Below are 11,091 nucleotides of genomic sequence, written 5' to 3' on the forward strand. Positions count from 1 at the left end.
TTAAAGACCAAATAACTTTGAACGAACACTAAATTATTAATGTCACTGGAAGAACATTTGTTCATAACTGTGAGAGAACGTTGCAATCCCAGACGCCTGGTTTCAGTTTCTATTATTTTGTTCACTTGGACACACACACACACACACACACACACACACACACACACACACACACACACACACACACACACACACACACACACACACACACACACACACACACACACACACACACACACACACACACACACTGCAAAAAATACTTTCTTAATTAGTATTTTTGTTTTGTTTCCAGTCTTATCTGCCAATGGGGTGAGAAAAAAATCTTGTTTTCCATTCGAATTCAGATTTTTTTTCTCCCCCCATTGGCAGATAATTTTGCTTGTTTTAAGCAAAACATTTCTTAAATTACTTTCTTTTTATCTTAAAACAAAATAGAATTTCTTATGTCATTTTACTTCTCTAGTAAATGCTTCTTGATTTAATAATTGTTAGATATTTGGACAGGAAACAAAACAAAAATACTATGTAAGAAAAGCATTTTTTGTAGAGCACACACACACACACACACACACTGGTTCTTTGTTTAAAAAAAACACACACACTCAATATTGCTTTAAAGATCTTATCTATAGACGTTACGCTGAACTGGTTACACAGCTGGCACTGTCCGGAGAGAGTTAGGACATTTTAGGAAAACAAATGAGTATATATCCATACTGCATGATTATAATATTCATATACCAATATATATATACATGAAACTAAAAAAGTTCAAAAAAATATAAAGGTACTGCCATAGTAAAACATATATTACTTTATTTGTGTCAGTATATGGAGAAAATGTGTGTGTGTGTGTGTGTGTCCAGTCAGCCAGGTTGTAAAGGCCAGATCAATGCCTAGGTCACACAGGACAAAGGTTTCCTACCAAAGGTCAGAGGTCAGTCAAGTCCATCTGTCCACACAATCTCAGTCCGAGAGTAAATGTGCTCTGGAAGTAAAACCGTCGGTGATTTTATGTAATTTATACAAGGATTCTAATAATGAACCTGGCTAACGAACACAATCATTAATTTGCAGCCATATAAAGACGAATAAAGCGTTTGACTTTGAGAGGAAACCATGAGTAACAACTATACGGATCAATAGTAGCAAACCTGTCATATTTCATACCAAAATAAGAAAAAATCCATCATTAATTATATATTGCTCAATAACAATAAGTCTATTTTAAGATGTTTTGACTTTATTTCTATAAGCCTAATTATAAATAGCCTAATTATAGAATTTGCTGTTGATTATATATATGCATGTTTGAGTTTTCCTGGCAAATTGTTATTTTCACAGATGAATATGAGAGGTTATTAAATCTTAAATGAGAGGTTATTATATCAGAGAGTGAGAGACAGCCGAGAGATGAACCATTCTGCAGCTGTTCCTGAGCTTTAAACACACACACACACACACACACACACACACACTGACAGCGCTAACAAAACAACCCAGCGCTCCTCTAAACACCGGGTCGTTGGTGAATGAATGCAGGCTGGATGAGGACAGCAGGGCCGCTGCAGAATAAAGCCCGTCCCACACCCCCTGTGACCTCTGACCTCTGACCTCTGGACAGACCAATACACCCCTCCACCCTGCTCCGGGTCCCTTAACCCTTACGATACTGACTTATGACGGCATCTACAGATCAAAAATCAGATATATAGTTGATATAAGCACTCAAAATTTTAGTTCTTTAAAAAAAATTATTAATGGTTGACCAAAATAAAAATAGGGTTTTCAACAACTAATGCAAATAGCAATATCTAGAAGTCAGATTTTATTTTATTAATATTTTGTTTTGTTTTTATCTTATTTTGAATCAAATGAAATTAAAGCAATAATTACGAGTTTAAGCTGGTAATAATAACAATACTTTAATTTGAAATAACTATCATTTCAAAATGTGAGCACTTAACCTCTATAAAAAATAATAATAATAATAATTTCTTTCCCTTTCCTTTAATCGCCTCTTCATGACGACTCGCTTGCTTTAGTCCACATTTACGTCGTATAATATAATAATATCTAATATCCGCTAATTGCAACTTTAGTATATTATACCAGTTGATGCTGAATAATTCAACATAATAATGCCTGATTATGATCAATGGCTGATTTATAAGTCTATCACTGCAAATAATGTATTCTAGAGTTGCACTGCAAAAATAAAAAAGTTGGTTTAACTTAAAAAAGTGAGTTAACAGGTTGCCTTACAATTTTGAGTTCATTGAACATAAAAATTGGAGTTAACTTAATACGATGAAGTATATTGGTTTAATAAATAGAAACTCCAAATATTATGTTATCTGAACCAAAATAATTATCCAAATTGATTTGATTTGAAGTTTTTGTGTGTATTTTTTTACAGTGTAATGTCAATCCCATCCCTCGGCAACATCTTCCCCATCCGAGATGTGTCCCTGATCCCGCATAAGTTGAGCTGGAACTCGTCTGTGTGTGAAGGTCAGGGCTGAGCGAGTTCAATAGCACAGCTGTTCCTCTGTCCGCGGGGTCACGACTGAACAAACGCCTCTCTGCTCCCGCGCCGGACAAAAGAACCAGCGAATAGCCTTTCACAGATTCCTGAGCGGAGCCGGCCAGGAAACAATCACACTGGAGGCCACAGCAACGACACGAGCTAGCATGCGACCGCACTAGCGGACAACTGGAGGCCACAGCAACGACACGAGCTAGCATGCAACCGTACTAGCGGACAACTGGAGGCCACAGCAATGACACGAGCTAGCATGCAACCGTACTAGCGGACAACTGGAGGCCACAGCAATGACACGAGCTAGCATGCAACCGTACTAGCGGACAACTGGAGGCCACAGCAACGACACGAGCTAGCATGCAACCGTACTAGCGGACAACTGGAGGCCACAGCAACGACACGAGCTAGCATGCAACCGCACTAGCGGACAACTGGAGGCCACAGCAATGACACGAGCTAGCATGCAACCGTACTAGCGGACAACTGGAGGCCACAGCAATGACACGAGCTAGCATGCAACCGTACTAGCGGACAACTGGAGGCCACAGCAACGACACGAGGTAGCATGCAACCGTACTAGCGGACAACTGGAGGCCACAGCAACGACACGAGCTAGCATGCAACCGTACTAGCGGACAACTGGAGGCCACAGCAATGACACGAGCTAGCATGCAACCGTACTAGCGGACAACTGGAGGCCACAGCAACGACACGAGCTAGCATGCAACCGTACCAGCGGACAACTGGAGGCCACAGCAACGACACGAGCTAGCATGCAACCGTACTAGCGGACAACTGGAGGCCACAGCAATGACACGAGCTAGCATGCAACCGTACTAGCGGACAACTGGAGGCCACAGCAACGACACGAGCTAGCATGCAACCGTACCAGCGGACAACTGGAGGCCACAGCAATGACACGAGCTAGCATGCAACCGTACTAGCGGACAACTGGAGGCCACAGCAACGACACGAGCTAGCATGCAACCGTACCAGCGGACAACTGGAGGCCACAGCAACGACACGAGCTAGCATGCAACCGTACTAGCGGACAACTGGAGGCCACAGCAATGACACGAGCTAGCATGCAACCGTACTAGCGGACAACTGGAGGCCACAGCAACGACACGAGCTAGCATGCAACCGTACTAGCGGACAACTGGAGGCCACAGCAATGACACGAGCTAGCATGCAACCGTACTAGCGGACAACTGGAGGCCACAGCAACGACACGAGCTAGCATGCAACCGTACTAGCGGACAACTGGAGGCCACAGCAATGACACGAGCTAGCATGCAACCGTACTAGCGGACAACTGGAGGCCACAGCAATGACACGAGCTAGCATGCAACCGTACTAGCGGACAACTGGAGGCCACAGCAACGACACGAGCTAGCATGCAACCGTACTAGCGGACAACTGGAGGCCACAGCAATGACACGAGCTAGCATGCAACCGTACTAGCGGACAACTGGAGGCCACAGCAACGACACGAGCTAGCATGCAACCGTACTAGCGGACAACTGGAGGCCACAGCAACGACACGAGCTAGCATGCAACCGTACTAGCGGACAACTGGAGGCCACAGCAATGACACGCCTGAAGCTAGCATGCAACCGCACTAGCGGACACGGAAATCTGTGTATGTGTCAGAGCACAAGGCACGGAAGATTATTTCATATTGTGTCCCTTATAACAGATTCAAACTTTCTGTTTGAATCTGTTATAACATAATAAAACGTCTAGTAGCAGAAACATCACATAACAATCATTGAATCACCACCGCAACTCGTTTACCATTCAAATGCTTACATATAAAAGGCGTGTTGCATTTTTCAACATTTTCTCAATTGATTTTGGGAGGAATTGTAATTGTATTTAATTTTATGTAATTAAATTATAAGGAACAATATCACCGCCTCTTTACGTAACAATCATTGAATCACTACCACAACTCATCTCCAATTCAGATGTATGTTTTCAAAAAGTTTTACTTTTAATTTGAAACAAGAATATCAGAATTTAGGATTTAAAACATAGTTAAATGGAGCTGATTAGCGACAACTGCTCTTTCACAAACCCCCAAAAACACACACAGCATGTGCCCAGACGATACACACTTCACACACTCCAACATTCGCCCCACTCCCCGCTCCGTACATACTTGAGATTGTAAGGCTGGCTCTTTGGCTCAGGATGGCTCCGTATTTGTTCTGGACGAGACACTGATAGAAGCCCTCATCTGATTGGTCGGTTGAAGTCCTCACGCTGGAGATGCACAGCGAGCCGTTGGACAGGACTCGGGCGCGGGCGCGGGCGCTCTCCTGGAGCTGGACCCCGTTCTTCATCCATCGCACGGCGATAGGAGACTCGCCTTGAGCCTGACAGTCCAGAACAACCCGCTGGCCTCGAGATGCGGACACGGCCTCGGGCTGGACGGCGAAAGACAACTCACTGAAGCCCAAAACCCCTGCAGAAGAGGACACGGCATTACCAACAGGGGCATTCGGGCAACAAACATGTGGTCAATGCAACACATTCTGGTCAAGCTTACACAATCAAATTATGATCCAAGCCAACCAAGACCTGAACATGAAAGAACGAGGCTAATCCGGTTAGTCACAGTCCAGCGAGCGAGGAGAATCACTGGTGCTTTTGCTGGACGTTGATGCATTTTCATTAATCTTCACGACTTTGGGGTTTTCACACTATAGACAGTGAAATTGAGCCATGTGTAGGTGTGTTAAGAAGATTTAAAATCACTGTTGCTACCAATGTAGTCAGAGTCATACCTTAGTAAAATAATACTTTTGATTTGCATAAAACTGGTTTGATTCATGACATCCACTGCAACGGTCAGATCTATAAAAGCCATTCCAGTGTTTCAAGATGTGATGTTACAATATAAATTAAATTAGCTGATGACCACACACACCACGGTTAAACTATGGTTGGTGTAGCAAAACCATGGTTAATGTGTGGTTACCATGGTTTATTACAGTAAAAGTGTAGTAGCCATGTTTTTTTGGTGTATTAATCACAGTTTTACCACAAATACCATAGTCAAACTGCATAACCATGGTTTAACTATAATAACTGTGGTTATATTATAGTAAAAGTGTGATAAACATGTTTTATTGGAGTATTAACCACAGTTTTACCACAAATACCATAGTCAAACTGTATAACCATGGTTTAACTATAATAACTGTGGGTTTATTACAGTAAAAGTGTAATAAACATGTTTTATAGGAGTATTAATCACAGTTTTACCATAAATACCATAGTTAAACTGCATAACCATGGTTTAACTATAATAACTGTGGGTTTATTACAGTAAAAGTGTAATAAACATGTTTTATAGGAGTATTAACCACAGTTTTACCACAAATACCATAGTCAAACTGCATAACCATGGTTTAACTATAATAACTGTGGGTTTATTACAGTAAAAGTGTAATAAACATGTTTTATAGGAGTATTAATCACAGTTTTACCATAAATACCATAGTTAAACTGCATAACCATGGTTTAACTATAATAACTGTGGGTTTATTACAGTAAAAGTGTAATAAACATGTTTTTTTGGCGCATTAATCACAGTTTTACCACAGATACCATAGTAAAACTGCATAACCATGGTTTAACTATAATAACTGTGGGTTTATTACAGTAAAAGTGTAATAAACATGTTTTATTGGAGTATTAATCACAGTTTTACCACACATACCATAGTTAAGCTGCAAAACCATGGTTTGACTGTAATACATAGTTTTTTTGGTTTTATTTGTGATCATTTCTGATCAGATATTCACTCAACAGATCATTTCCCAACTAAATAATCCAACAATGCCCTAAAACGGTGTAATGAAGTAATCTGGATCAGGTTGAGGTGTTGTGGTCTCCTCAGATGATCTGCCTTCAGCATCTTTCAGTCTCAACTTGGAGACCTTCAGCCTTTACGCACGAGATTCCTGTCAAAATATGAGTGAATAAAACATCTCTTACCTGAAAACGATAAACCCCAGAGTAAAACCAGCAGACGCTGATGTGTTTTCCATTTCACGGACCCCATTTATCGATAATTCCCAATCATTCCGTGCGTAAAACCAGCGCGCGACCGGAGCGCGTCATGACTCTCCAGAAAACCGATCACTGACTGAAGCTCGTGCTCGCACTCGCGCTCCGGCGCGCGCCGCTACCGCTCCCGCCCCCCGTGAACACGTGACTCCAGCGAGCATTACATATTCATGAGATCCTCTTGTAATATGATCTGATTTCATCGGAATCATTCTGAATGCAATAAGTTGAATCAAAAGCAAAAGTTATATATGTCAAATGTGGCAATGTAGTAAATATAAAATATAAGAAATAATTAGTGGAAATATGTAGTAACAACAACACGTATAAATGAGTTGAAAAGTGACCATAGACCAGGAAGGTTTAGATGTGCAGTTTTCCACATGAAGTGCACAGCAAGTGTAAATATCACTCATTTTCTTTGACAATTCTATAACTTTTTTTTAGAATGTGTGCATTTGATTTTGAGTGTGTGTGTGTTGTGCATTTGTGATTATGAGTGTGTGTGTGTTGTGCATTTGATTTGAGTGTGTGTGTGTGTTGTGCATTTGTGATTATGAGTGTGTATGTGTGTGTGTATTTGATTTTGAGTGTGTGTGTGTATTTGATTTTGAGTGTGTGTGTGTGTGTGTGTGTGTGTATTTGATTTTGAGTGTGTGTGTGTTGTGCATTTGTGATTATGAGTGTGTGTGTGTTGTGCATTTGATTTTGAGTGTGTGTGTGTGTTGTGCATTTGTGATTATGAGTGTGTATGTGTGTGTGTATTTGATTTTGAGTGTGTGTGTGTATTTGATTTTGAGTGTGTGTGTGTGTGTGTATTTGATTTTGAGTGTGTGTGTGTATTTGATTTTGAGTGTGTGTGTGTGCATTTGATTTTGAGTGTGTGTGTGTGTGTGCGCATTTGATTTTGAGTGTGTGTGCGTGTGCATTTGTGATTATGAGTGTGTGTGTGTGAGTGTGTGCAGTTGATTTTGAGTGTGTGTGTGCAGTTGATTTTGAGTGTGTGTGTGAGTGTGTGCAGTTGATTTTGAGTGTGTGTGCAGTTGATTTTGAGTGTGTGTGTGAGTGTGTGCAGTTGATTTTGAGTGTGTGTGTGTGTGCAGTTGATTATGAGTGTGTGCAGTTGATTTTGAGTGTGTGTGTGTGCAGTTGATTTTAATGGTGTGTGTGTGCAGTTGATTTTGAGTGTGTGTGTGTGCAGTTGATTTTAATGGTGTGTGTGTGCAGTTGATTTTGAGTGTGTGTGTGTGTGCAGTTGATTTTGAGTGTGTGTGTGTGTGTGTGTGTGTGTGCAGTTGATTTTGAGTGTGTGTGCAGTTGATTTTGAGTGTGTGTGTGAGTGTGTGTGTGTGTGTGCAGTTGATTTTGAGTGTGTGTGTGTGTGCAGTTGATTTTGAGTGTGTGTGCAGTTGATTTTGAGTGTGTGTGTGTGTGCAGTTGATTTTGAGTGTGTGTGTGTGTGTATGCAGTTGATTATGAGTGTGTGTGTGTGTGTGCAGTTGATTTTGGGCTTGGTTTATTATGCATTGTGGGAACCGAATGTCCCCACAAGGATAGTAAAACCTGAGATCACCTCCATTGTGGGGACCAGCCAGCGGTCCCCATGAGGGGAATGGGTTAATAAACATACTAAATTATATATTTTTGAAAATGTAAAAATGCAGAATGTCTCCTGTAAGGGGCAGGTTTAGGGATAGGGGCAGTGTAAGTGTGTGTGTGTGTGTGTGTGTGTGTGATGGGCAGGTTTAGGGATAGGGGCAGTGTAAGTGTGTGTGTGTGTGTGTGTGTGATGGGTAGGTTTAGGGATAGGGGCAGTGTAAGTGTGTGTGTGTGTGTGTGTGTGATGGGTAGGTTTAGGGATAGGGGCAGTGTAAGGGGATAGAATATACAGTTTGTACAGTATAAAAACCATTACGCCTATGGAATGTCCCCACAAGGATAGAAATGAAAGCTTGTGTGTGAGTGTGTGTGTGTGAGTGTGTGTGTGTGTGTGTGAGTGTGTGTGTGTGAGTGTGTGTGTGTGTGTGTGTGCAGTTGATTTTGAGAGTGTGTGTGTGTGTGTGTGTGTGTGTGTGTGTGTGTGTGTGTGCGCGCAGTGAATGCAGTTATTGATCAGAGAGCTGATCTCTCACCCTGCAGGACAATAGAGACATTTCACATTTAATTATATTTTTTAGTGAAACTAGTTTTTAACCGCCACAAATGTTCTTCCACAGTGTTTTCTTCTTGCTTTCCAGTGCAAATCAACACATTTTTGAATCACTGTATTTACATGATTTTAATACGTGCCTTATCAACCACTCTGACATCACATCAGAAGTGTGAAGATCAAGCAAACCTCAGCGTGTGTGTGTGTGTGTGTGTTATTGATCAGAGGACAACACTGATCACAGCAGGGTTTGATCAGTCTCAGCACAGGAAGAGGAGTTATGCTGGAATATAATATTGCACGTGTGTGTGTTCGGACGTGAGCGACAGCAGGACGAGGATCAATAGCGCCGGGGACATTAGCATTGTGTGAATATGCACTGGATCATGGGAAAGGGCCACAGCACTCGCCGCTGCGCTCTCATTGGTCAGATCCACGGCCAGGGTCAACCTCCATCTACTGCAACCTCTGACCTTTGACCTCTGGCTTGGACAGAATGACCTCTTTTCCCTGCAAAAGCAGATATGATCGAATATGCAGAAGATCATTTATTATTACTGCGGTTTGATTAGTCAGGAGCCGATATTCAATATTCGATGTTTTAGGATCACTGAGACACTATTTTATTTATAATAACTTAGGTTTTATTTTATTTATTTTTGTTTGTTTTACGGTTTTTTTTACGCTTAGTATGAACTAGGATACTATATTTAAATAAAATGTAAAAAATAAAATTGTATATATATTTTTTTTTCTTCAGTTAATTATTTTAGTACATCAAGTAAAAATAAATGTAAATGAGAAACGTCACTACAGGAAATAGCTGAAATAATGGTTAAACTGTTTTAATTAACGTTTATTTTATTTAATAATATCAACATTTTTTTATCTTGTTTATTGTATATCGATAAAATTATGTGTTTTATGAGAAGTTTTAATACAAATATTGTATTAGAGGATGTTTTCTATGAGGAAAGATATATATTATTTAATTATATATATATATATAATTATATATTAATAAATAATATTAAATCTTATTATAATTATTATACATTATCTTAATTCATAATTATATATATAACATTGAAATAAAATATAATTAAGATATAAAAATAGTTTGTTTATTATTAATAATTATTATTATTAGTTATGAATATTTATAATTTTATATATGAATAGTATATATATATATATATATAAACAAATGACAATATATTAATAGTATATATATATATAAACAAATAACAATAATTACATAATTATAAATATAATTATATACTTTTTATATTTTAACAATTATTTTAAAATTATATGTATAAATGTATTTACATAATGACAAATCTTACTAATATATATATACTTATAAATATGAAATAATTAATAATTAAAATAATTTAAAACAGAAACAATTAAGTAAATGTCAAACAAAAGCTAAATGTTTTAAAATTTAAAATCATAATGTGCATGTCTGATATCAGCTGGAAGATATTAAATAGTTTAGGATGATATGAACAGAACTTTTAGATTTGATATTTGATATTGAAGAATTTGTGAGATCCCATTTGTTTAGTTTTTAAGCTGCAGTGTCAATATGAAGCAACAGGGGGCGCAATACTGCACACACACACACACACACACACACAGGGCAGGACAACACAGTGTTGCTTAAAAAAATGTTTATTGGCTTTTAAAACCACTTAAAAAATCTCACCTGTGAGTACTTTCCATTGGAAAAAAAAAGAGAGAGAAAAGAACAAAACATCGCTGAAACGCTTTTGCAATATTAACAAGCTACTGTCCACATAGAGCAGATAAACAAGCACATCAGAAGGCTCAAATCTACAGATCCAAACGGACAGACAATGAACATGTTTTCCTACCAGACATCGGGCCAACCGCGGATCAATCCCTGCGTATCAAAAGAGAACCGGAGTCGTACTCGCAAAATAAAAAACGGTTATTAATCAGTGCCTTGATGAATGCCAGAACATAAAAAATATTTACAGCTTTCTTCACATAGGCGTTTTTTTATATATATAAAAAGGATATATTCAAAACAAAATAAGAAACAATAACAATAGAACAACATTCATGAACAGAAACAGACTTATTTTAACTTAGTAAACATCGTAAAATGCATATAGAACTACTTTTGTCTCCTCTTGGCCTGGTTAACGATACCAGTGCTCTGATTGGCTAAAAGAGTGGTCACGACAAACACTACCATAGATATTTTAACATACATGCGCACATACAGTCATTTTATAACATGGTGAAGCATGTTTATTTTTTTTTATTTTTTTTTAAACAC

The 11,091-nt window shown here is 39.0% G+C and overlaps 1 protein-coding gene across 1 annotated transcript in view; it reads right to left on the minus strand.

The window, feature by feature from the left end:
- prtgb (protogenin homolog b (Gallus gallus)) overlaps window positions 1-6,623 on the minus strand; it is a gene marked incomplete at both ends in the record, with an annotated part of 36,456 nt that extends 29,833 nt beyond the window's left edge. Inside the window, 2 exons of the mRNA XM_079604402.1 lie at window positions 4,713-5,018; window positions 6,557-6,623. Coding sequence (XP_079460528.1) covers window positions 4,713-5,018; window positions 6,557-6,623 — 373 coding nt within the window. The remainder of the gene's footprint in view (window positions 1-4,712; window positions 5,019-6,556) is intronic.
- Window positions 6,624-11,091: the final 4,468 nt, after the last annotated feature.

Source organism: Phoxinus phoxinus, assembly GCF_949152265.1.
Source record: "Phoxinus phoxinus genome assembly, chromosome: 25".
Taxonomy (NCBI): Eukaryota; Metazoa; Chordata; class Actinopteri; order Cypriniformes; family Leuciscidae; genus Phoxinus; species Phoxinus phoxinus.